At 48.7% G+C, this 27,336-nt stretch overlaps 1 protein-coding gene across 2 annotated transcripts; it reads right to left on the bottom strand.

Moving 5' to 3' along the window:
• Positions 1-1,678: 1,678 nt before the first annotated feature.
• Positions 1,679-26,631, bottom strand: CD34 (CD34 molecule). 2 transcript variants are annotated; one of them, XM_079761555.1, is made up of 8 exons: positions 26,382-26,631; positions 15,260-15,442; positions 14,320-14,573; positions 12,711-12,791; positions 4,755-4,905; positions 4,452-4,504; positions 3,992-4,156; positions 1,679-3,197 (listed from the first exon to the last, which is right to left on the bottom strand). In XM_079761555.1, exons 1-8 carry the CDS (start codon positions 26,458-26,460, stop codon positions 3,012-3,014), a joined length of 1,152 nt encoding a protein of 383 aa, XP_079617681.1. In that variant the 5' UTR covers positions 26,461-26,631; the 3' UTR covers positions 1,679-3,011. The 2 variants fall into 2 exon arrangements, with proteins under 2 accessions (XP_079617681.1, XP_079617682.1); XM_079761556.1 differs by having other exon boundaries at positions 3,054-3,328.
• Positions 26,632-27,336: the final 705 nt, after the last annotated feature.

Here is a 27,336-nt window from a genome sequence, read left to right as displayed (position 1 = left end):
CTAGGCTGGCCAGGCCTGCGAGAGCACGTTGACGACCTATTCCAGAGGCGAAGCCCCCCAAGTTCCCTGACACTGCCCTCACCGGCTTCATGACATCCACCTGGAGGAACCCCGAGAATCCGGCAGAAGAGTGGGGTAAAGGATGAAGGGGAGAACTCTGGGTCTGGGACACCTGGACACTGGGTGAGCTGGGGAAGCCACATGCCCTCTCTGGGCCTGACTTTGTCTTTGCCATAAGGGAGTTGAGTTGACTGTATCTTTGAAGGCCTCACCAGCAGTGACTTGCTGTAGGTCCACTAGGATGAGCTTCACGTAGCAGATCAATTGGACTAGGGGTGTTCAAGGGTGAGGCCGCAGGGGAGAGAAACCCAACATGGAGGCGATGGAGCTGAGGCTGAGCGGTAAGATCCCAGCGTGGCCAGCAGGTGGAGCCATTGCTGCACCGGGAGGCTTAGGCCAAAGGGGAAAGTTTGTCTAGAAAGCTGAGACCCTTCAGCGCAAGTAGTCCAGCCATCAGGAGAACTAGTCGCCACCCCTTAAATACACACACGCACCCCTTAAATACACACACACGCACCCCTTCCTCCTAAAGCTGCACACCCTGACAAACTCGGGGTAAAATACTACTTAGGTGGCTGGGCCTGAGGCTGGAGGCCTTTCCAAGTCTCAGTTGCCTTTCCTCCTCCTCCCATGTTTCCTGGGAGCCTGTACCCTGCACCCACCCCTGCACCCCTGCACCCCTGCTCCCCTGCTCCTGCCACTCTAACTGGCCAGACCCTCATCTGGTCACTCTCCTGGGAGGACGTGTGACCAGACCGATGAAGGCCAACCTGACTTCTTTTTTCAGATGACCACCTCCTCTCCTTTCTCCAGCCCCGACAACCAGCTGTCACCTTCTGGCTCTAGATCTCCCCCTTTCGTCTCCGGGGGAGGAACCTCTGGTTAGAGCAGTTGGAGAAAGCAAGGAGGAAGTGGGGTGGGGCCGCGCTGAAGGGAAAGGACTGGCTCTGGTCAGATAAGAATGGAAGGATCCTTTGTTTGGGCCCAACGGCCTCCGCCAGTGTTGACACACTTGGGGAGCATTTCCTGAAGCTCCTCAGTGGTGTCCGGTGCTCCCCTCCTCCACTTCCTATGGTCTGAGGAGGGAGGGGGGGGCTGGGCAGGAGGTGGGGGTGTGCTTACAGAAGGTGTTACAGTTAGACTGCTGTCTCAACGCTGAGGGTGGAGACCACCCCTCCGGGACCTGGCAGCCAGATCTCCCTGTTCTGCTCCCAGCCAGGGGCGGGGGATGGCGTGTTAACAGAGGGTGCACAGGGCATGGCTCCTTCCCTGTGTTTTGCATACAGTCACCCAAACGCGCCTCTTCTCAGAAAGGTATTCATGAAAGGCATGGCCCCTCAGATGTCAGCACACCAGCCCCCATCTTGAAGGCCCCTGCATTCCGGTCAGTCTTTCTTTCCATGCCTAGAGATTCCCAGCGTCCCTGTAAGCCTTCCCTGTCTCCCCTGAGAGAGGGGAGTGGTTGGTAGACTTATCCCAAGGGGCCGCATCCTGGTGGGTACCTGTGTCCCCTGAGACGGTCCTCCCTACACATCACGGCACAGTCCAGCGGATCTGACGGAGAGACGGGCCGCTCCGGCACTCAGACACGCCCAGCTGGGTCAGAGCCACAGAAAAATGTGTTCCACTATTACTTTAATCACAGTATTTACACACCATTCTTTATTCAGAAACAAAAAAATCTACCCAATCTTCCTATCTCTGGAAAGTTCTATTTCCAACCGTCATTGAAATCAGGATCCCTGCTCACCCCTCTGGAAAAAAAAAAAAAAAACACCCACAAAAATGAGGACCTGGGTCACCCACAGAGGAGGTAACTGGTGAGGGTCCTCTGGAGATGGCGTGGGGCCCTGACCCCAAGGGGATGCAGAGCAGTGAAAGGGGTCAGGGTGGGGGAGACAGGGACAGAGGGAGTCTGCTGGGGGCCTGAGAACACAGCTCACCCCAGGAATCAGGGAGGGGGGGCGAGGAGGAAGCCATCGAGATTGGAGGATAAGGCCAGGGCCTCGCCTAAGAGCAAGAGGCTTCCTGAGACGCGCACAGGTCAAGGGGTTTGGCTCAACGATGTGGTCCCGTGCTCCTGCCCACTCTGACCATTGGGAGGAGAGGAGGCCAGGCAGAGGCTCTGGGAGGTTCCAGGACCAGGACTGAGCTCTCTGCTCTCCTCCATTTGCCCCCACGGGTGGGAACACATGTCCATGCACCTCCATCCTGCCTCCCAAACAGAGACATTGTTCTACAACTCGGAGCCCAGGTCCAGGCTCAGCCAGAAAGCTGTGCAGGCCTCTGCACACCGAGGCGGGGTGGGGGTGGGGTGTGTGTGTGTGTGTGAGGGGGCACCGGGGAGCTCGAGGGAGCTTTGGAGAGCAAGAGGGAAGCAGGTGACTGGATCCACAGTGACTCGGAGGGGGCGTTAGGTACATGGTGTAAGACAACAAGGTGTCTGGCTCTGTCATAACAAAGATCAGGTGTAGTGAGCTGCTTTGGTTTCTCTAAAGCAAAGAAAGAAAATATAAGGAAGAAACAGTAAAAGGCAAAGCCTCCTGGGAGGACAGTGTAGGCCAGAAAAGCCCACGCTTTCTCCCGGGAGTTCCCATAATGAGGCAGAGAGGCGGGAGAGGGAAGGGGCCGCGTGTGAAGGCTGCAGGATCATCCACCCCGACCGGAAGCTTCTCTGAGCTTTGGCTTTTCCCCATCACACCCTTCCTCGAGGGAGACCAGAGTCTGGGTTCAGGGAGCTGGATGCATAAAGGGTTACCTGCCTCTCCCCGAGGTGGAGAGAACCCCTCTCTGGTGCAGGGCAGGGCCCCAGGAATGGCTTTGAAAGGCGTGTGCAGTGGCAAAGGGTAGAAGGCGAGGGACGGCACCTCCAGCAGGGAGGCAGCACGCGGCCAGACGCAGGGCGGGCCCCCTTTCCCAGGCATCGCCCAGCCTCGCCCCACCCCGCCGAGTCACAATTCGGTATCAGCCACCGTGTGTTGTCTCGACGAATGGCCGTTTCTGGACGTGGCCTGGCCGGTCCCGTTCTCCTGAGCCCCTCGGTTCACACTGGCCTTTCCCTGAGCCTCAGGGGAGGGCCCCGGGCCTGAGCTATAGCCCTGGCCGCCACCGTTCTCCGTGTAATAAGGGTCTTCCCCCTAGACGGTGCATAAATAAAGGAGCATTATCTGAAAGCAGGGGAGGGGGACCCGGCGGGGGAAGAAGGGGGGGGGGGGCGGCTGCATGTGCAGACTCCTTTCTTCCGGGAGAGCCATCAGGGTTCCAGCTCCTAGAGGAGAAAGGACAGAGGAGAGCACCACAGGCTCCCCAGACACCCGGCTCCCCGGCGTGTACTACCCCCCCGGCCAGAGGCCACCCGTCAAACCCCAGCCTTTCCTTCCTCACCCAGGACACGTCAACAATAGGTTTTTCCCCCGCAAAAGAAATTCTTTTTAAGTATGTTTTCCCGCCACATGCCCCCTCGTGAGCCAAGTGGCACCCGTGGCCACGTAATACGTTTGCAAGTGGCTGACTCAGCAGCCAGCTCCGGTCATGCCCAGATGAACTGTCCCAGTGAAAAGAGTAAGTCGGTGGCAGGGACCATCTGCGACCACAGGGAGGTGGGCTGGGCCCGGTTAGTCCCCCTCCCCCGTCGGCAAAAGTAGGTTTACAGTTGTGAGTACACGAAACACAGAGCTCATTCTTGTGTTATTATTATTTCTTAATGGGTGTCTTATTTAATATACAAACAACTGGAAGCCTACCTTTGGCCCACCCTGCATGTTGTTTGGACTCGTCCAAGGACACGGTTTGTGTAGGCCTGGCCATCCCTGTGGTAAGGGCACAAAAAGTGCCTTTTCCGGTATTTCTCCTCCCCTGACATGACATTCGTGGACTGCCCCAGAAGACCACGATCTTCCTCATTTCCTGTGGCCCGAACCCCAGAACTAACCAGCCTTTCTCCCGTGGGGCTCCAACTGCGGCGGTTCATCAGGAAGTAGCCAGTGATCCCCAAGACAGCCAGCAGGATCCCCGAGGTGACCAGCGCAATCAGGGTCTTGCGGGAAAAGCTCTGGTGGCTTCCAATACTCTGTTCTTTGAAGTCTTGGATCCCCAGCTTGGAGAGAAGGCACAGAAAAGACGGCCTACTCACTTGTGGGATGTGGCTTCTAGAAAGGAGTCCAACCCAGACTAGACTCATGTGTGTGACCCAGCAGTGAGTAAACACAAGAAGACATTGACCTCAGGAATTTTCTAAATAGGGTTTCAGATGGACATCGCTTAATCAAGCTGCATAGGAAGGTGAAGATGGTTGGAGAAGGATGGAGAGGGAGGAAAGGGAAGTCTAGAGAAGGTCATTATTCTCTCCCCGTACGGCAAACACCCCAAACCCATCATCTTAGAGAACTTACCTTTCTCAGGTCAGACCGGTGATTTTTCAGAAGTTCTATCTTGTTGGAAAGTTCTAGAATTAGAAACAGGGGTTGCTGAATCTAGAAGCTGAGCCAGCTCATCCTGCTCTGTCCTCCTAAGCTGTTTTAGAAGATGCTCTGATGGCCAGCATGGTTCATCTCAGGACGGCCTCTCCCCAAAGTCAGCCCGGCCCTGCTCCCCAGCCCCTGCACTCTCTGAGTTACGATGCCTGATTTCTACCCAGCATCCTCTAACCTCAGCCCCACTCCCTCTCTTGCCCCCGAGACAGATGTGCCCCTTACCTGTTCTGTTGGGCAAGACCAGAAGCAGGCAACGAGGCTTCACCTCAGACTGGGCCAGGAGCAAGGAGCACACACTGGCCCCAGTCTCAGCCGGATCCTTCTTACACAGGACTTGGGTCAGTTCCTCTCCATTGTCCTTCTTAAAGTCCTCCTGGAAGACCAAGAAAAATGACGAGCAAGAGATGAAATTACTCTTATGCCCTGAACTGCATTCAGAGTCTTGATAATAATTCTGGTTAAATTCTCCACAGGAAGGATCTCTTTTTTCTAAAATTCCATCTGGAAACAAACACACACACACACACACACACACACACACACACAAAACAACACACCTCGAACTATGTGTGTATAAGAACACAATAAGAAAAAACACTAAACCAACTTCTCAGTACCAAAACATATATCTGTTAGTGTCTTAGGTGTAAGATGCCAGAGAACAAATTTATTAAAAGACTGCCCCTGCCCACATATACTATTCCAAGTAAATTCAAAAGCAATTGCCAATAACAAAAAATATTAATAGTGCAATACTGAGGAGAAAATCTTTTGTTTCAAGGCTAGAATAAAGCCAAGAGAGGTGAGGAGGGGAGACAAAATCTATGACTATAGACTTGGCAGGATCCTGGGTCCCTTCCCTCTTACTCTCCAAGGGGTCTCACAAAGGTCATGGTGCAAAGGGAAACGGTCCTTCTGTCAAGTCTTCTATCCCCCTTTCCCATTAACAGTATGGAATCCTTGCCCAGTCAGTGTGGCTCAGTGGTTGAGCATCAACCTATGAACCTGGAGGTCATGGCTTGATTCCCAGTCAGGGCACATGCCTGCTTTGGGGGCTCAATCCCTAGTGTGGGACATGCTGGAGGCAGCCGATCAATGATTCACTCTCTCTCTCTCCCTCTCCCTCTCCCTTCCTCTCTGAAATCAATGAAAATATCTATTAAAACATAAGTATGGGGCCCGTGCTTTCGAGGTTCAGAGGTCTTCCTCCAGGCTGTTGACTGGCCCGTACTGAGGAACTGAGTCCTACTCAGGAACTCAGGCTCAGCAGATAAACTCGGATAATTCTTCCACAGTGAGCCCAGGACCGGGCCCTGGCTGTGCCTTCCAACGCCCTGCTCTCGAGTGCCCCAGGGTTATGCCCGCAGCCTCCAATCAGAGCGGCCTCCCCTGCACAGGAAAGGAGTGGAAACCAAGACTCTCCCCTGTCCGGATGGCAGATGGCGGAGGAGGAAACGCCTGAACAGCTCTGACCGCCTTCCTGTTAGGGGAAAACTGCTGGGGCGTGCGAGGGCCATCAGATCTGAGCCTCCGTGGAGGAGAAAGCTTCCTGTTTGTAGGCAGGACTGCTTCTGTGGCAAGGCCAGAGGGCCCTCCCAGCTTGGAAGGCGGCCTGGGTATTTTCCTACTGCCGTGGCCCAAGGCAGAAAAACCCAGGCTCCTTTGCTCTCGCAACAAGGCAAGGTCAAGATTGGCCTCAGGCCCCAGCTTGCTTCCACCAGCTGGAGCTTTAGGGAGCTGAGTGAAACTCACTGGGCTTGAATGAGGCCGGGAGAGCAGGCCGAGCTGACCCCCAAGCCACAGAGAGATGAGGCCATCGGCGGCCTCGGAAGGCCTCTGGGAGCTGAGGTCCCAGAGAAATGGATTCTCCGGCCAGGGCTGCTTCACCCCTCAGGAAAAGGCTCGATTCTGCAGGTCTGCCTTGTGAAGTCCTGGGTAGAGGCTCTGCTTCTGGAAAAATCTGGCTCTTTGCTAAGGGTAGCCCGGACACCACATTGGACATACTCAGCAGTCTCCTTCCTCTTGAGACCCATTTCCCTTCTGAGAGCCGCACATGGCTTCCCTGAGCACCACACCCGCCCTAGCGCCATGCCTTCTGAGTGACAAGCAGGGAAGTGCTGCTGGATGGCTGGGCTGCTGCTGTGTCTCTGGTCGGAATATGTCTCCTTCCTGAGAGGGGCAGAGGGACAGGCTCTTGCTCGGTTAAAACAAGCCAAGCGAGGTGGCACCATCATCGGGCAGCTGAGTCCAAGAAGCTGCACCTCAATCAGATCCTGACATTTATCAAACCCTGAATATTCGATGCTGTGTGAAAACCTGTGTCATGTGGTGCAGGGGTCATGTGGTGCGTGGGTCACGTGGCATGTATGTGCATTGGGGGGGGGGGCGGGTAGCATGAATTCTACATGTCCAAGCTCCAGGTTTGTGTGCATGCATGGCAATGAACACAAATGAAGTTTTCTATGTCCCAGGCACTGTTTCAAGTGTTTTACACATATTGATTAATTTAGCCTCACATCACCCCATGAAGTGGGTACTATCATCCTCCCCACTTTAGAGATGAAGAAACTGAAGCAAAAAGAGACCAAGAGGTCACAGGCCTAGTTTACCAAAGAAAGGTACAATTAAGATGCTGTGGGCATTCAGAGGAGGGTGAGCACACATCTGGCGTGGGGCTATCAGAGCATCTCAATGTAGGCCTTGAAGAACAGGTAGAAAGTGTACGGGAAAAGCTGGTGGGGGGAGGCCTTTGACTGGGGGCACCACCATGAGGAAGCTCAGGGGCATGAGAGCCTGTGACTGTCACAACCCTAGTTGCAGGAGAATGAAGAACACTACCTTCTCCCTTGGATTCCCCATCCTTCCAAATCCCACTTCTTCCCTCAAGCCAGTCCTACCTCCCATCACAATGGACATCAACCTTTGCTCTGCTAGTGACTAGATTCTTTCATGTCATGCAGTTTGCCTGAGTGTTAGGGTCCTTAGCTGAAGACTGAGTTGCTGAGGTGAGTAAGGAGGTGTTGTATGAAGAGTGCCCAGCAGGCTTTTTCCAACGGGCACTGGAAAAATGGCAGCCATTACTATTACTATTAATAATAGCAATACCTGACGTACTCTGCCATCTAGAATCCACATTTGGATGTTTAGTCATATTCTGCCTTATCGCTTTTGCCATTTCTCTCTGACTAGACTGTAAGACTCCTGAGTGTGGGAGCAGGTGTATATTACATAATGTGGAACCCAGACTGAACTAAGCATAGCACCAAATAAACAAAAGTGCATTGTTGTTCAACCCAGCATCCCAACTGGTTTGGCCTTCACACGGAGTCCCTCCACCCCTTGCTTGGTTTCCTGGACTAAATTCAAGGGAATAACAGCGGCCAGCCTCCCACTCGGCATCAGGGAATTGTGTTTGAACCTGGAGACGAGCAGGTGGATCCTGAACAAAGCACAATGCTTCTCCGGATGCTTGAAATAAACATCCTTCCCCAAGAGAGGCTGTGGGCAGGCATCATGGGAGAGTGGGCAGGAGGAAGCCACAGCCTCGCCATTTCGCTCATGAGAATCCGATTTGTGAGCCCCCGACTACATCGGCTTGCACAAGTATTTTTGCAAAAATAATAACCACAATAATAAAACCATCCAACCTTTCTAGAGTAGCACCCTCAAACTTTGCAAGGACTCTTAGCTTGTCAAGGAAGCATGCTAAGCATTAAAGTAGAGAGAGAAGGACATGGATTTTTATAAATGACCTTTAAGATATTTCCCAGTGCTGTCTTCCTCCCCCACGCCCCCCTCTCTCTCTCTCAATAATTTTATGTACTTTGGTGTGAGTTTGACAATGCAGGCAAAACCTCTATGTTCATATGGGTTCTGGACTAATTAAAGGACCTGCTACAAGTCACACAACAGGTGGGCAGCTGACCAAGGGCACGAAGTTAGGCTGTCTCCTGATTCCAGGCTCTTTCCAAGAAACACACTGTCTTCATCAGCCCTCCATCTGTACGCTGTTTTTCTGCATGGAAACTGACCTTTAGTGTTTGGGCAGAGGGCAAGGAAGGCGTGAGCTGGGGATATGATGTGCAGGCGGGAGGCAGTCTGCCTCAGATGAAGTCAATGGGACAGAATAAGGGTGATGTGAGCTAGCTGAATAAATAAAACCTCTGCGCAAACAGATCTGATTCTAAAGAAAAGTAGTTCTAAAAACCAAATTGGCAGGTAAAGGACTTAAATAGAGATTTCTCCAATAAGATGTACAAATGGCCAATAAACACATTAAAAGATGATCAACATCATTAATTATTAAGAAATGCCAGCCCAGCCCTAACTGGTTTGGCTCAGTGGATAGAGCATCAGCCTGCGGACTCAAGGGTCCCAGGTTCGATTCCGGTCAAGGGCATGTACCTTGGTTGCGGGCACATCCCCAGTAGGGGATGTGCAGAAGGCAGCTGATTGATGTTTCTCTCTCATTGATGTTTCTAACTCTCTCTCCCTCTCCCTTCCTCTCTTTAAAAAATCAATAAAAATATATTAAAAAAAAAGAAATGCCAACCCAAACCACAATGAGATAGTAGCCATGCCCATTAGTATGGCTACTATTAAACCAACAAACAAACAAAACACAGGAAATAACATGTGTTGGCAATGATGTGGCGAAATTGGAACCCTTTTGCACTGTTGATGGGGTTGTAAAGTGGTGTAGCTGTTATGGAAAACATAAATTCTATTTAAAAATATAATTACCATATGATCCGCCATTTCACTTCTGGCTATATAACCAAAAGAAATGAAATCAGGGCATTGAAGAGATACTTGTATACCCATGCTCGTAGCAGCATTATTCACAATAGCCAAAATATGAAAGCAACCTAAGTGTCCATCAGTGGGTGAATGGATAAACAAAATGTAGTGTGTACATGCAATGGAAAAAGATATCCCGTCTTAAAAAGTAAGGAAGTTCTGACACGGGCTCCAGTATGGATGAAACTTGAGGGCATTATGCTAAGTGTTATAAGCCAGTCATAAAAAGGCAAATACTACATAATTCCACTCATATGACATACCTAGAGGAATCAAATTCAGAGCAATAGAAAGTAGAATAGTGGCTGCCAGGCTAGGAGGAGGGGAGAATGGGACATTGTTTAATGGGTGTTTTAGTTCTGGAAGATGAAAAGAGTTCTGAAGACTGGCTTCCCAACAAGGTGATTCTACTTAACACTACTGAACTGCACACTTAAATATGGTTATGTCATGTGTATTTTACTGCCATTAAGAAATATTTTTGGTGGATTCTCCTAGAAAAATATGGGTATGGTATAAGAGAATAAAGTAAGCTCACATTTTGGAAACAATTTGAGAAACCACAACCACAAACACTTAATTAACCTGATGTTGCAGCAGAGAAAATGAAAGTCAGACTTGGAGTGACACGTTCTGCTAATGAGGGTTCTGAGCTGTGGTACCAGGTGCTTGAGAAGAGCGTGGGACCGCCCTTCCTCTCCCTGGATGATGCAGGTGATGTGTTGCCTAGAGATGAAGGATGTGGGGGTGAAAGAAGAGTGGCTGGGATACAAATGTCTACAGAATGCATCTACGGAAGACAAGTCAAAAGAATCCACATAGCGAGAGCTAACACGCTGGATACTCAGTAAGTACTGGTACAGAATGAGAATCTGAATGGCTGAGAACAATGCTTGTGCATTTCTCTCCTGGGAATACAGATGCAGGAGCATGCCAACATTACCCAAGTATTCAAGGACGTGATGTTAGGGGAATCCAAACTCTCATGCTTCTCATTAGGCTGTGAGTAGGGCCTATGTTTCCCATGGTTAGAACCAGCACCTTAAGGCCTTCTGACACCAAAAGTACAAAGCATCCTAAGGAAGATTACACCACACCACTCAGCATTGGGAACCGACTGATGATCAGACAATCATGTAGGACTCAAGGAAAAGGAATCTGGGACACAAGCAGGAGTTGTGGCTAAAAATTCCGAACAAGGATGGCTGACTGAGGAAAATGACCTTGGGGAATCATAGGAGGCATTGCTGCTTGAGGTCTGGGGAAGAGGGGACCTCAGCAAGGAAGGGGGATCGATAGTGGTAGACCCACCAGGGAAACGATAGCACTCCACTGTTGCTACCATAGAGTTGACTCACGGCAAGCAGAGTAGAAGCCTTCTTTAGAAAACTGGGGGAGCCGCTCTCTTTCCACATTGATACGCACGGATCCTCCCCAAATCTCAGAGGAGAGTGCAGATCCTCTCGGCTGTGCCACAAAATAGACTAGACAGTCAAGACCACAGGTTGAAAGAGGTCATAGCAACGTAAGAGGGATTATTTCTGGAGTAGCAGTTAGTTCCTGGCACTTGTCTTATATGATGATCCTAGTTAAATGTGAACTTTGAAGAGCAATGGACAGACATGTAGAAGGTTATGCAATCAGCTCTAAATTGTTGGTACAAAGAATGAGCATTCTGGCACAGACCCGTGATACACAGGAAAACAAGCGCTCAACCAAGATGATAGGGAAAGAGGGGGGTCGGGGGGAGGTGAGAGAAGTTGGTTATTTTCCTGAGCTAGAATTAGCAAAGGATTTGGCACTTTTTTAATGAGTAGAGTTGAAAGTCAGCATCAGGAACACACAGAGCATTTTACATTTGTGTCTAAGTTAGCTTTTTTACAAATTGCACTTAGTTATTCCATTGTGTGAACTTATGTCTTCACCATGTATTTTGTTTTTAAAAGTCCTAAGGTAATTCTCTAAGGTATAATTTAAAAAGACCTGTGAGTCAGAACCACCCACCTAATAAGCACAGGTAGATGTCAGTAGTTAGAATAGACAAAATAAGTAATTTAATGCGCTCGACAGCACAGTCTTTTCCTAGCCCCTTTTCAGGTCATGTATGCCTCACATCACATATATGGTTCCTTTAAATGAATTCTTAACTTGTAAGGAAACATTTTTTTGTGTTTTTTTTTTTTTTTGTAAGTGAATACCACTCTTCCTGTCATCCCATCCTTCACCCAGAGCCTTGTTACTGACAGGAAACTAGGTTTATTGAAACAAAGTAAGGAGGTCTACTATTATCATTAAAAGTGAACACCATGCTGTACAATCTCACCAATGCACTAAGACATGAAACTCAAACAAGAGGCATAACTACTAAAAATGAGGAGAAAAACAACAGATTGTGGAAGGTAACATAATAACTTACCTTAAAAACAGAAAAGAATAAACTAAAAAGCTCCTGGAATTAATAAGCAAGTTAACCAGAATGGCTAAACTCAAGATAAATATTCCAAACTCAATTAACTCTAATATCCCAACAATAACCAATTGTAATACATAATAAGTCTATATTATAGATAAGTTTAAGAAATCTATAAAACCTATAGAAAAAAATTTAAAAACTAAAAAAAGCAAGATGCTGAATAGTATAAAAGAACAGAAAAAATATGGATGAATTTTAGAGCAGTTCCAATTAAAATTTTAATTAAAAAAAATCTTGACAAGATGTTCCTAAAGTTTTTCTAATAGAATAAAAAATACTTTTCATTTTTTATAGAGCAAGGACCTTCCTGGCTAAATATTAAAAATCCTGTAATGTCAAAGTATAATAATTAAAAATTTTTTATAACAGGCCAAACAAAAAAAAGACAAACTGAACAAATAAAATGTCTGTCAAGAATATGCCCTGCGACATATAAAACCTTAATATAAGCTAAAAGAAGCATTCTGATCAACAAAGAAAGAAATAATGTTGGGAAAATGGTTATATGAAAAACAGCATTAGAGAAAAAGAAATTCTATATGGACTCAAGTTATATGTAAATAAATATAATAAAGAAATTAATATTTTAGGTGACTATTTTATATTTCATGAAGGACTTTCTTAATATAAAATCAAACTTAAATCTGACAATATATATTAAATGTACTACAGAGACTATACCAGAGGAGGTAAAAAGTAACAACTACATTTAAATAGAATCATCTTTGCCTTCTTTGTCCACCAGATGGGGCCTCTTACTCCCTAATGCAAAGCTCATTTTGCAAGTAGCCTGACCTTGCTTAGACCCCACCAAAGTCCATCTAGAACAAATGGTTTAAGGGGGCTGAGAAGGAACTGTGGGAGGAGAGGAGCGGGAAGGCACAGGGGTGGGGAGTTTGACTTACACAGCTGGAGGTCTCATTTAGCTCCAGGCAGATAGCATCGGTCAATTTCACTTCTTTGACTCTGGAACATTTGATTTCTCCCTGTATTAAAACAAAGTAAATAAGCCAGCATCTTTGCTGCTCATTTCTTCCCCACCTCTTTTCTAGTTTGATTCTGTGAAGTACATTCTTAAGAGAGTTTCAGAGAAAAGAATTGTAAAAAGTCGTTAGGGGAGGGAAGTGGTGGGGGGGGTGAGTAGGGGGTCCTAATATAAGGCGACAGGAGAATATTTGACTCTGGGTGGTGAGCACATGGTACAATATACAGATCCTGTAACATAGAAACCCATACCTGAAACCTATATGTTTATGTTGACCAATGTCACCCAAAAAAATTTAATAAAATAAAATAAATAAATAAAATGTTAGAGGACTAGAGCTTTATAACAGTCTTACTCTCTTCCTCCATCTCACCAATGGTCCCAGCAGACACCAGCTATTGGCAAACTTGGTAAACACTGGCACGCACGGCGCAGAGGTAGAAGAGGGCAGGGCAGGCTCTTCTCCCCCCAGTGTATTATTGACTCGCAGTCAGGCCACACAGGGTGGGGCAAAAATAGGTTTACAGTTGTTATATGAAAAATACAATAAATCATAATACAAGAATAAATTATATGTTTTGCGTACTCACAAGTGTCAACCTACTTTTGCCTCACCTTGTATAGGCAAACAGATAATGGGGGGCCGGGCAGAACCTGGCGAGGCTCAGTTTCCTCCTGGCCCCTAAGACTGTCCAGGTTTTTTCCTAGCTCCTTTAAAAAAGAAACCAGGCAGGTCCCCCAGAGCCCGCTCCCAGGCCCCCCGGCCTCATATCTTCTATCCTCTGTGCTGAAAGCTGTAGCCAGTCACTAGCCCCAGGGCTGAGAAGGGCCAGTGATCTCACCATCCCTGGTTGCTCCATTCCTCACTGCCTCTCTATGCCTGGCATTTCCGCCAAACCCTCTCACACAGAGGAAATGGTACTTGCCCTAAGCATTTTGGGAAAAACAGCCCCATTAAATGAAAGATGGTTTCTAAATGTGTACAAAGGGGAATGGGGCCCTAATTAATGGGGCCCAGACCAAGAGGTACTAGAAAAAACCACTGAGGATTGGATGGATCGCAGAGAATCCCCTTTAATCTCTACTCCTTAGAAATGCAATTCCCATGGCCCAGATCAGCCTTGCCACCTGACTCCACCCCTTTCCCCCTTTCTACCCGTTCCAGCAATATTTAGGCTGCATATTTTTCATGTTAATTCTTTTTATTGATTTTAAAGTAGAGGGAGGGAGGGTGGGAAAGAGAAAGAGAGAGAGAGAGAAACATTGATGTGAGAAACATCGGTTGCCTCCCATACACCCCCCGATCAGGGATCAAACCCACAACCTGGGTATGTGCCCTGACTAGAAATTAAACTGTCAACCTTTCAGTGCATGGGATTCAACCACTAAGCAACACTGGCCAGGGCCCATGCCAATTCTTAATGACCCAGATCTTATTGGTTGGGATGAGGAGAAGTTAAGGGGAGTATAGAGCTTGTATACATATGAAATGAGGGGGAAATCTGCCATTTTTGGCCTAATTCACCCACCTTGATGCTACTGGGGGTAGAAAAAAAGGATGTATTGGGTTCAACGGTAAATGCCACAGGACTGGTGCTGTTGAATGTCGGGTCTGAAATATTTCCAGGTGACGTGCTGGGCTCCAAGGTCATCTCTGAAGTTGAAAAGTTGGTTAGGGTGGAAGACACTATGGTGGCTAACGAGGTCTGTGTCTGGGCAGAAGAGTTCATGGTTCCAGGAACTGGGGTGATCCCAGAGGTAGATGCAAACTTGACTGTAGTCTCTGGAAAAGACCAAAACACAAGTGTGCATTTGAGCACATTTGCATAAACATAAACACACACACACACACACACACACACACACACACACACACACACACCTCTCAGTTCACTCTCATGAGTGAAGACCTTATAGATAATGACATTGGCATGGTCTTCAACCCAGAAGAGGGAATTGGGGGATTTAAGAGTTACTTTATGGCCTAACCCTTACCAAACTCATTGCAAGCCAGCTGTTGGAACCATAGCTATAATCTAGATGTATTAGAATTCCCTCAGGATTCTGAAACTTAACTGGATGCTGGTCCACCCTCGTGAAGTCAAAGACCCCCAATTTGAACCCGTAAACAACTTCCTTCACTTAGGAGAGATCAGAGATCTCTAGGGAGTTCTTATCTAGCCCTGTTTTATCACTAAACCAGACTCAGCATGAGAGAAGAGGTACAAGGAGCATTATTGATCAGGATCAGCTGCCAAGGCATTGTCCTGAGGATGCTGTCACTGGAGGAAGAATGACCTAGAACTTCCTTCAGGGTACCCTAAACAAGATGTCCACGCCATTGTTATAGGAGCGTGTATTTCCCTCTATGGGGGTCAGCAGGGGCAGGAAGGGTGGCCTGCAAACGTCCTAATGCTTTACACAAGCACCAGCAGCATCCCTCTGGGACCCACGACAAACATCTTTTACCTGAGATGGATGCTGTGGCCCCACTGCTGTTCTGAGAGATGGTGTAGAGGGTGGGACTTTCATGAGTACTTTGTGTTATGGGTTCCTGGTTGGATACATTTGTAGGAACAGCTGAAAACATTCCTTTGGTAGATGGCTCTGTGGCGACAGTAGTCAAGTTATCTGTATTTGTGAATGCAGAGGCTGTAGGGAAACAAGGAGGAAAAGTCAGAACCTAAATTGTCTTGGAGCCTCATGATATCACCTGATTAATTTCTATTTCTTCTTCTCCTCCTCCCCCTCCTCCTCCTCCTCCCCTTCCTCCTTCTTCTTCTTCATATATATATTTTTATTAATCCTCACTCAAGGATATTTCTCTCATTGATTTTTAGAGGGGGGGGAGAGGGAGGAGGGAGGAGGGAGTAGGTCAGAGAGTGAGAGAGAAACATTGATGTGACGGAGACACATTGATTGGTTGCCTCCCAAACATGCCCAATCCGGGGATCAAACCAGCAACCCTTTGGTCCTTCAACCAATGCTCTACCCACTGAGAAAACTGGCCAGGGTGTGATTCAGTTTCCATCCAGAATATCCTGTGCTCGCTTCAGCAGCACATAGACCAAATTGGAATGATACCTAGAAGATTAGCATGGGCCCTGCGCGCAAGGATGACATGCAAATTTGTGAAGCGTTCGAATATCTCCTGCCACCCCTGGCAAGGCAACAGCAACAAGAACATCCTCCTGGACAGGCAACTAATTTCCCACGACTAGATTTTTCCTAAAGAAATGGGGAAGGAAAAGCTTGTATATACCAATTGGCTAGTAGAGTATTATCTATAGGAGGATTATCTACAGGAGGGAAAAGTTGCAAGCAACTAAAATGAATTACAATAGGATAAATGGCTTATGCACCTAAGATACCATAATCATTACCATAAACAGATATAGAAATACTATAGCAACATGAGGATGTGAGGCTATGTTCATAACATACTAAGTAAAATATTAAAATCACAAAGTATACCTGAATAAATATTACAGAGATCTAAAATGTGGGGAGGCTATATCTCTATTCCTTTTTTAATGTATCCTCTCTTTTTCTCACTCTCCATCCACCACCATATTAATTCTTGGAACAGTCACTACGATCATTACCATCCTCTATGCCAGTGGTTCTCAACCTTCCTAATGCCGTGACCCTTTAATACAGTTCCTCATGTGGTGACCCCCAACCATAAAATTATTTTCGTTGCTACTTCATAACTGTCATTTTGCTACTGTTATGAATCGTAATGTAAATATCTGACATGCAGGATGTCTTAGGCAACCCCTGTGAAAGGGTCGTTCGACCCCCAAAGGGGTCGCGACCCACAGGTTGAGAACCGCTGCTCTAAAGTGAGGTTTTTTTCCTTACATGGATTCTTGGGCGAATCAATGAGATGAATGTTAACTTGCTCCAGTATAATGTTCCTGGATCTAGTTATTCTCTGAAGATCTTCACGAGGGTCCTTGCCTTTCCATGTTTCCTAGTCCCCAGCCAGCAGTGCCGTCTTTAGACCCAGGGAGGAGAAGCTTCTTGCCTGGACCCTGAGCGTTAGAGCCCACACTCCGCTCCTCCTCCTGCGCTGCCCTCAAACCATGGTGCCAACAGAGATGGAGCCTCCCTTCCAGAATATACCTTGGGGGCCCGAAGTCCTAGAACGTGTTCCTCACCGGAGGATCTGCACGGGCCTTTTCTCCCAGCCCACCCTTCGGAGCGGGGGCTGCAGCACCAGAGTGTGCGCCTGCGAGGCCGGAGGCAGCGGAGGGGTGGCTCTGTGCAGGGAGAAGGCTTAGAGCAGAAGTGTGTGGGTGGAGCGTCCCTTACATGCATATAACATCCACTACAGTGTGGGCCAGCGTCATGGTTAAGAAGAAGAAAAGAGGGGTGGGCTAGGACCAAGGGCCCTCTCCTCTTGCCCAGCCACATTGTGGGACTGAATCCCAGGACTGTGAGAGTCTCACATTCAAACCTGGCCTTTCAGGTGGCCACGAAGGTCTGTTTCGCAAGGTAGGAGAACAGACGATATTTTATTTATCAGTCGGTTGGCTTGGTTTATAACTTCCAAGTATTTAGACATGTAGTATGTGGGCCTCCCCTGTACTCGTGGCTTGGACCCTGTACATGTTGGCGGTGGACTGGAGCTGCAGAGCGCACGCCCAGCAGGACCATCCTCAAGGAAAGGCTCCTGAGGGTCCCCAAAGCTTGTCTCTAAATGTTCCCGATTGAGAGCTGGGTGAGCCTTTTTCCGAGGTTTCCAGGAAAAAGCAACGCAGAATGACACCTTTTCCTTCCCTCAGCAACAGGAGGGAAGTTCGTCTTCAGTTTTAAGGCAATTAACCTGGGGCCAAGAATGTGTCCCTAGAGACGGTGACAAGTCTCTCTTGCCCCATATCTGCCTCCCTCCCCAACCTGCCTCCAAGATGACTGCCATTAAGGTCAAGGACAACAATCATCTTAATATTACGTGGCAGGTGAGCAGGTGGACAAAGTAATGCCGCTCTCTCCGCTTTAGAGATGAGAACCCACATCACCAGGGTTTGGGCAGAGAAGGAAGGCATAGTTCATGCGGGGCGAGGAGCAATGGGGCCGTGGAGGTTCAGCTGACTCAGGGGGCCAAACCTCTCAGGACCAGCAGGCACCCTCCATTCTCTGGAATGAAAAGGAGGGACTCCTGTCTGGCTTAGGTAGGGAGTGAGTTTAACAAAATAAAATAGACGGGGAAGCAGATTCCGTCTTCTTCCGCCCTTAAGTAGGGCCCTCTCCGCAACCTGCCCCTAGGGTTTGGAGTCACTGTAGGGGGCAGGTGATAAGAACTGAAGTCATCCTCTCAAGGTACATTGCAAGGCACCACTGGAATCCCCCTTGACGTCACTCTTCCTGCCCACCCTTTCCTCTTCGTCCCCTCCAATACATCAATTCCTGGGAATCCCATCTGGCCCAGCCTGGCCCAGCCCTTTTCTCTTCCCAAAGGAAGCTGGGCCCGGCTGAGGTGATGTCATGCTTTTGAACCCCCTCCCCCAGGGCCTCCTTCACCCAGACAAACAGTTTTGAACTTTTCCAGATGTGTCGAGAGACCTGCTGCGAGTTCTGAGGACAGAGGTGCCTGTGCCAGATGAGTGAAGCAACCCTTGGCCCAGGCCAGCTACCAATCCACGAAGGTCGGGCTCCCGGCTGCCGCAGCCTCCTCCCTCCCACCCCTCAGCCTCAGCCGAGCACTGAGGGACTCTAGCAGGATCCATCTGCAAATGGCAATGGGACCCCAACCTCACATTCATGTCTCCGAGCCTAGGGTGAGCAGGGAAGCCTCAGAGACGCTGGGGAAGCTGAACAGAGATGGAGAACAGAAAGGCGAGGCTGAACATGGGGTACGCACAAGCTGGTGTAGGGCCAGGGGACACCTCGGCAGGGCCACGGGAGACAATCCTGGCCTGGTGCTGCAATACAGGGACATCAGTGAGGGAGTGTCTTGGTTTCATAGTCTCTAGGGACCCTTTTATAGAGTTCGTTCCCACGAAGAGACTGGGGTCTTGAAGAAGTGACATTTATAAGAATCAAGACGGGCCACGGACCTCTTTGAGTCCTACTTCCCCGACACACCCATGGCATTAAGCCTTCGAGGCTGACCTTTCTTTATCTGAACTTCTGTTCCCTTACTCTGCAGGGAGGAACAGCAGCATACCAGTCAGATTCTTAAAAGCGATGGGTAAAACCTGCACTCCATCCATTCCACCCTAGACTGGAGGCATAGCCCTCCATCAGACCATATGAGAGTACAACTTAAAATAGAAGAAGACGCTATCTTCTCTTGTTTACTTCTCAGTCCATCTTTATTAACTGGCACTCAAGAAATTTATAATGAAACTAACATGGTAAGACCTCTACTCAGGAAACGGTATACATGATTTGTCCTCTGTAAGTGATGGAGACGCAAGTCCTAAGACCTTAGAGAAGCAGCAGGAAGGGGCCTACGCTGCTATGTGATCTCAACTCTTGAACATGGAGCAAGAGAAGAAGACAAGGTCTCAGGGAGTTGGCAATACGAGGATTCTCAGCAGCCAAGTTAGATGTCACAAAATTGATGTAGTAAAAGTCACCCATTTAACTTACAGGCACTTATTCAGAGGCACTTATTCTTGTTTTACACACAATACTATCAAGTTGGTTATTTGATATACTAGCTAAAGCTAAAAATTAAAAAGAGACTCTTAGAAACGAACAAGAAATAAGGAGAAGCAGCAGCTAAAAATGAAGAAACAGAAATAAATGAAAAACAGACATGAGTATCAAAACCCACACTAGCCTGGAGTCGTTTATGGGAGGAGGAAATAAATATGTGCACCTCAATAAGCATTAGAATGTCACTGAGTTGTACCTTGACCAAATTGTTTTCATGATATATCTGAAGCATGAAGGTTAAAGTCCTATTGTTTGGTACACTTAAGGAAGCTGAGGAGTCTGAAATACATTTTTATAAAATTTCTACCTATAACTAGTAAATTGAAGATATTGTCACTCTTTAAAGGGGGGTCGGGGTGGGGTTATAAATCCTCAGCAGTTCAGAAAGGTCTGCTACCTAAATAACTCAATTTCCACACCTTAGGAGACTGGGTTTTCCTGTCCTTGGTCTTACTTTTCTTAGAGCCTTGGTTTTATTTTTTTTTGCTGGTGTTGTTTTTGGACCTCCTAGCTCAGTGGTCAGCAAACTCATTAGTCAACAGAGCCAAATATCAACAGTACAACGATTGAAATTCCTTTTGAGAGCCAAATTTTTTAAACTTAAACTATATAGGTAGGTACATTGTTATTAACTTAATCAGAGTACTCCTAAGCTGGCCTTTGCTAAAAACTCAAGGGGCCAAAGAGCCGCATGTGGCTCGCGAGCCGCAGTTTGCCGACCACTATCCTAGCCAGTCAGCCCCACTCTGCCCATCCTTTCAAATTCTAGCACCCGGCCCACTAGTAGTTTCTTGGAGGAGTTCCTGGGTGTCTCAGCTCAGAGAGATGCAGTCCTAGGAAGGAGGAGGACAGGGCCTCTTCTGGGAGCCCACTCCTGTGCTGGTGAGAGAGAAGACGGCAGAGCCTAGAAGCAAAGAGCTCAGGCTCCGCTCTCAGGCCCTGAGGAAGCAGGCAGGCTTCTGCACCGTGCTCGGCAGTGGGGCCTTGGGAAGCCTCTTTCCCGCTTTATGTTTTTATTGATTTCAGAGAGAGGAAGGGAGAGAGAGAGAAAGGTAGTCACATCAATGATGAGAGAGAATCATCAATCGGCTGCCTCCTCCGTGCCCCCAACTGGGGATGGAGCCCACAACCCGGGCATGTGCCCTGACCGGGAATCGAACCGTGACCCCCTAGTTCCTGGGTCAACACTCAACCACTGAACCACACCAGCCCGGCCTCTTCCCCTCTTTAAACCTCACCTGTAAAATGAGGATAAAAATAGTCCCTACTTCCTAGTTGTTTTGTGGAGCCAAGGAGGAAAGAGGTGTAAAGCAGTTAGTCTATCTGGTAAACATCAAGAAATCGTGGTTATTGCCGAAACCGGTTTGGCTCAGTGGATAGAGCGTAGGCCTGCGGACTGAAAGGTCCCAGGTTCGATTCCGGTCAAGGGCATGTACCTTGGTTGCGGGCACATCCCCAGTAGGGGTTGTGCAAGAGGCAGCTGATGGATGATTCTCTATCATCGATGTTTCTAACTCTCTATCCCTCTCTCTTCCTCTCTGTAAAAAATCAATAAAATATATTTTTTAAAAAAGAAAAAGAAAAAGAAATCGTGGTTATCATTGGTGTAGGCCTCTTTCCTTCTGCTTCTCCAAGACCTTAGGACATAATCTCCATCACTTATTGAGCACAAATCACGTACGCTGTTTCCTGAGTAGAGGTCTTGCCACTTCAGTTCCATTATACATTTCTCAAGTGCCAGACTAACTCTTCTACTCATTTGTTTTACTCCGAGCGCTTAGCACAGTCCTGCGTTCAGAACAAACACTTGGACTGAATGGCGACGGTGTCAGGCGCAGTCACACCAACCACCACTAGGTAGAGGGGTCTCATTTGAGACTATATTTTAAGGGGAAGTTTATTAACTTAGGGAGTGTCCATGGGAGGTTAACCAGAATTAGGAGAGTTCTAGAAACCAAGTCCTATGGTTGAGGGCCTACTGTTATTTCATCTAGATCAGTGGTTGGCAACTGCAGATGGTGGACCAAATCCCGCCCATGGGCTGTTTATACCATGGCCGGTATACTAAAAATGGCTTTCCTGTGTTTAAAGTGTTGTAAAATAAAATAAATACAATATGCAGCAGAGAGCACCATGCCTTGAGAGTCTAAAATATTTACTATCTGGCCCTTTACTATAACCTCTGATGTAGAAAAGAAGAATTTGGGAAGGAGAGTAAATAACTTTCTTCAAGGTACATTTCACTTATGTATTCATTCTTGTTTTTCATAAGCACAGTGATGTACAAGGGACCATGCTCAGTGCTGTGGGAAGCACAAAATAAGAGAAGAGCCAAAACCGGTTTGGCTCAGTGGATAGAGCGTCGGCCTGTGGACTGAAAGGTCCCAGGTTCGATTCCGGTCAAGGGCATGTACCTTGGTTGCGGGCACATCCCCAGTAGGGGGTGTGCAAGAGGCAGCTGATCGATGTTTCTCTCTCATCGATGTTTCTAACTCTCTATCCCTCTCCCTTCCTCTCTGTAAAAAATCAATAAAATATATTGTTAAAAAAAGAAAAGACAAAATAAGAGAAGATTCCTTACACTATTAGGTGTGAGTGTAATTAGAATTTAAATATATCCTTGTCCTCAAGGAGTTTATCATCTAGTGGGGTGATTTAGAAAGGTCGGTAAGCGTTGTCATGAAGAAAGATCAGAATGATTCTGTGAATTATTAGAAAAAAATAGAATGGGAATTAATGACTAGAAGTTGCAGGAAGGCTAATTTCACTGCAACACAAAGAAAAACTTAAAATAAGGAGGTTAGTTTTAAAAAGATGGAATGAACTGCAAGACAGTGAGCCTCCCGCCTTTCCTGGAAGCATCCTTGTTATGGTCTCCAGGAGTTTGGGCCTTATTGGATCAGAACAAAGAGCTGGGCTGATGCCTTCCTATCCATCAGAGGCCAAGCTAACGTTTGAATTGAAACCAAGTGTCTGTGTCCTGAGTGTGCCCCGTGTACTGAGAGTTCCCTCTACTATTTAAATGATGTGTGTAGGACCCCATCCTCTTACTGCGGAACCCCAATATCCTGAGCTTCCTCTGGGGCCTACATTTCTCCCAGTCACCTCTTCCTGCCTTTTCCTGGGTGCCATTGACTCCTGGATGGAAGATCTGCGCCTCCCCATGCTCAGGCCAGAGCAGTTCTTGGTTTACACTACTTCACCGTGGGCTAGCCAAGCACCCACTCCTTATTCTCCCCAGAAGACTGCTAACACAGACTGGCCTGTGCTTACTGAAGGCCTGAGAGCCTGGAGCCAGATTACAGCACCGCCCAAAAGAGATGATGACATAACTGAAATTCTAGACACGACTGTGCTAAACATCCATATCGTACCCTAAGGTCTCTTAGCCAGGTCTTTTCCACCCTCCACTGTCCCTCCACTGTTCCAGGCACTCCCCTCCTCTCTCTCTCTCTCTCTCTCTCTCTCTCTCTCTCTCTCTCTCTCCTTGGACTCTGGAGTATTTCAGCCTTTTCTCTCAGGCTCATCAAATACAAAGTCCCACTTTCTTTTATCACGCTCAGCGAGTCAACCTCTTGTGGAATTGCACATCCTAAATTTGTCCAGGGGATCTAGGTTGTCTCATCCAAAGACTATTTAAGGAATTTTCTTGAACAATGGAACTGGCTACCTAGAGATGCTGCTCCCCTGTAGGTGTCAGCGATAGGTTCTCTGTCCACCCCCAACACTCCCCAATCAACAAATAGCAGACTTTCCAGTTAAGCCAAAAGGCCTTTTCCTTTATTTACACCTGAAGGAGAGTGACTCATTCCCAGGTGGGCTCTGGCGTGTAGGTCCCAGGATGCACCCCACAAGATGCACACATCTTTCCCTTTAGCAAAGTTGGGGGCTTTGGGACTAAAAGTCATAGATAACATGCTTTTATTTCTTTGCTGCGGAGGCAAGAAAATGTTCTCATCAGAGAAGTCAAAGCCCAGAATATGGAAATTCTGTCCTAGCGACTCTGAGCTTTTTCTTCTGGAGGGTAGTGTTCCCCTACCTTCACATTTTTAGTTCTCCACACTTGGGCCATTTAGTTAAGTCAGTGGTTGGCAAACTTCGGCTCGCGAGCCACATGCGGCTCTTTGGCCCCTTGAGTGTGGCTCTTCCACAAAATACCACGGCCTGGGCGAGTCTGTTTTGAAGAAGTGGCGTTAGAAGAAGTTTAAGTTTAGAAAATTTGGCTCTCAAAAGAAATTTCAATCGTTGCACTGTTGATATTTGGCTCTGTTGACTAATGAGTCTGCCGACCACTGAGTTAGGTCAAGCAAAGTCAATGAGAGAGGGAGGCCCAGGCACCCTCAGGGTGGAGCTGGGTAACCATCCAGCCCTGAACGTCAGCCCAGGTTTGCCTGCCCAAGGATCTAAAGGAAATCAAGCCGTGAGACCATAAGAAGTGGAATTTGTTCCTCCTTCTTATTTGTTTTTGTAAGACTGGCAGGAGTTTATCAGCTGCAGTTTGGCACCCTTTGCCCTGAGCTTTTGAAGGCAAAGAGTCAGAGAATGAAGGCGATGAGGATAAGTGAATGAGGCTCCCAGGAGGTGGAGCCAAAGGGATAAGAAAAAGAGGCCCCGGTGGCCTGTTTGTATCTGTCAAACAGGAATGCTGCGGAGGACTTGCGTTTGCCTAGGTCGTGGCAGCAGGGTTGGCCCCACAAGGAAGAGTTCTGGGGGCCACGGCATTAGTCACAGGTCCCCCAGGCTGCTCCTCCTCAGTCACCATGTGGCAGAGACTCAAAGGGTGGAGTCCTCTCTCCTCTGGAAAATATCTGATAAAATTCTTTTCCCTTTTCTTTTTTTCCTCCCCCCTCTTACATGTGGCCCCAGACAGGATATGGGTGTGGGGTCTGCAGGCACAGAAGGACCCAAAGGAAGAAGAGGAATGTGAAGGGGTGGGACTGGCCACGGAGGGCTTAAGGGAAACCCTGAGTCTGACAAATGGGGCTCCTCTTCCCAGCTGGCGGTGTGGCCATGCTTCCTGGTGGCCTCTCACCGCCACCCAGAGCCATTCCATTTGCAACAAAGAAAGTCTACTTCAGGTTGGCTGCTATGCCCATCCCCATGCCTACCTACTTCTTACAGGGACAGGAAAAAAGAACTTCTCAGAACAAAGCTCTGTGTCCGGGTGACGAGAAAGCCACAGCACCCCTTTCTGCTCTAAATTTCACAGTCATAATAGCACAGAATTTCTGCCACGTCCCTTTGTTAGCATTTCGAGGTACAGTCACTCATGTCATGGACTCCACAATATACCCCAGGACAGAAAGTGACTCCTACTCTTACAACAACAACACACCCTAGAAAGTTCTCAAGAAAGGCCTAGAGGTGCCAAACTGGCCCACGCAATCTGGCAAGATTGAGGACCGGGACCCATGCCGCACCCCTCACCCCCAGACTGAAATTCTCGACAGGCCACCCTGAGGTTTTGAAGAGGTTAAGTTGCTCCCCCCACCTCCACTGCTGCAGGCGAGACTGAGACCGGCCAGCTGAGGAAATAGGCCAAGGGTGGGCCCAGGACCAGGTCATCAGCACAAGCTGTGGAGTCAAAGCAGAGGAGCATCTGATCTAAATCAGAGCCTCTGATCCGCTCACCCCGGGGGATCCCCTTGCTAGGGTTTGTACACCTCAGTGACAGCTTTTTCCCTGCCCCAAAGGGCAAGTCTGGGGCTGCCAAACAGGTCAACCCAGAGGCTAACTTAGAGCTTTCTCCAGCCCAGAAGGAGTCGCTCTCCAACGGGGTGGACCCAAAGAGGGACAGCAAAGGAGGCTGAGAGTGGGGCCCCAGCTGGCTGGCCCAGACCGCTCTGTGGGGCCCCAGCTGGCTGGCCTTTAGGAAGAGTAGGGAATTGGGAGCCCTGGGAGCAGAATCCCGAGCAAAAGGGAGAACACGTTACAATGTTTAAAACCTTCTAAGTGCAATGAAAGGAGATAGAGAATGTTATCTCCAGATGAAAGGAATATTTATTGAGTGCCCTATTGTGTGTGTGTGTGTGTGTGTGTGTGTGTGTGTGTGTGTGTGTGTTTTAAGGAAATTGAGAGCAAGAACTTAAGAAATAAGAGCATTATGGACCAGGAGAAGCGTCTACTCGTCTTCTGACCTGTTTAGAAGTTGGAGAGGGGGGGGGGGGTCAGGGAAGGAAAATCCCCAAACCTAACACTCCTGAGAGAGGAGCTGTGGTGGGAGAGGGAGGCAGCGTGGAGAACAAACTCCATCCACCACCACCTTCTCTGCCGTGGAATGGGTGTGGGTGTCGGAAGAGCGAGTTGTAACTTAACTTTACGATCCACTGCAAGGATTTTTGCAGGGACTGTTCTCCATTCCAAACTCCCCTCCTCACCTAACCCCGCCTGCCTCCTGCACTGCGCTGCGCCCGCGGCCTCGTGCCAGGTGGCTTTGCTCCCTTTCCTTCAATGTCTAATTCTGGCTCCCCCCGACCCAGCGCTGGGTGGGCGCCGGGCCCCCTTGCCCGCGACACGCTCAGGCCCCGTTTCCCGAATCACTCATCAGCCGCAAAACTCGGCTGCTTCTCTTCTCCCATCTCTCCAACTTTGCGCTCCGCACCTTTGGTAACATGGAGAGACACCAGCACCTTTAAGGGGCTTTATATCAGAGGCAACTCCGGGACGCCTAGGGCTCGCCGCGGGTTGACACCTGGGCGAGTTCACACTCGCGGCGTGGTCGCCTTTCCTCCCCGCCCCAGCCCCGCCGATTCCCAGGTGAGGGGCTGGGCCCGGTTCACACGGCCCTCGCTCCCCAAAGCCGGGAGCGGCCATGGGCGTGGGAGCTTGGATGGAGGCAAGGGTCCCTTCCCTCCGTGCAGCTGGCTGAGCGCGCTCGGCCCTCCCCGTCCAGCCTGGCGGGCCGCGCGCGGCGGGTACTCACGCAGCAGACTCAGCAGGCAGAGCGCGGTCCAGCCCCGCGGCATCCCGCGCTCCGCGCGCGCGCCCCGGCGGCCCAGCATCCTTCCCGCGCGGCTCCCGAGAGATGCACAGAGCCCGAGACGCTGCTCGCTCGCTCGGACGCCCGCCCCTCCTCCCGGGAGCGGGGTGGGCGATTCTTGCTTTTCCCTTCCCCTCCCTCTTGAGTCCTGGCAGGGCCGGCCCCTCTCCTTGGCTGCCACTAACGTGAGCTTCCCTGCGCAGTCCCAAAGGCGGAGGACGTTGGGAGGGAGGCTGGGGTTGCCGCCTTCGAGGCCAAAAAAGGTGGAGGTTTGCGCGGGCCCCAGATGCCTTGTTCAAGTTTATGTAGAGGCCCCATCTTCAAGCTCACTTCCACTGAACTTTTAACCCCTTTGTGTCAGCCTTGCTGGTGGCCCGGGCAGGAGTAAATTTCCTTTTTTTAAAAAAAAAAATTTTTTTTTTGGCTTTCTATTCCTTTTTGGTTTTCTTTATTTTAAAGTTTTAAGCCGAGAATAATCTTGCAGAAGGAAATCTTCTGTGAGGACCTGAGTTTACAAGTGTGAACGTTTTGCTAATCAGGTAAAACTTTTCCACGTGTGGGCGGGTGCATTTAATGATAGTCGTCTGGAGACTGTGCTGCATGTTAATGAAGCATAAGGAGTGAGAAGGGCACACAAATGGCTGCCGTTATGCATTTTACCCATCCAAAGCATCCTTGTCCATTTTTCTTTTTCTTTTCATTTTTCCCCCCTGCAAGATCTGTCTATTTGTGTTCATTTAAAGGTGTTTTTTTTTTTTTTTCCTGGGACCAGCCCTATTTCCCCACATGGTTAGATCCTGCCACCATCATCACTAAGACAAAGGACTCCCTTAGGGACATGGATGCCTCCTCCAGGCATCCCCGGTCCGGCCCTGGGTCCCAGACTCAGGGGCTTCAT

This window comes from Cnephaeus nilssonii (genome assembly GCF_951640355.1).
Source record: "Cnephaeus nilssonii genome assembly, chromosome: 21".
Lineage (NCBI taxonomy): Eukaryota > Metazoa > Chordata > Mammalia > Chiroptera > Vespertilionidae > Cnephaeus > Cnephaeus nilssonii.
This window is presented reverse-complemented; position numbering and strand designations above follow the sequence as displayed.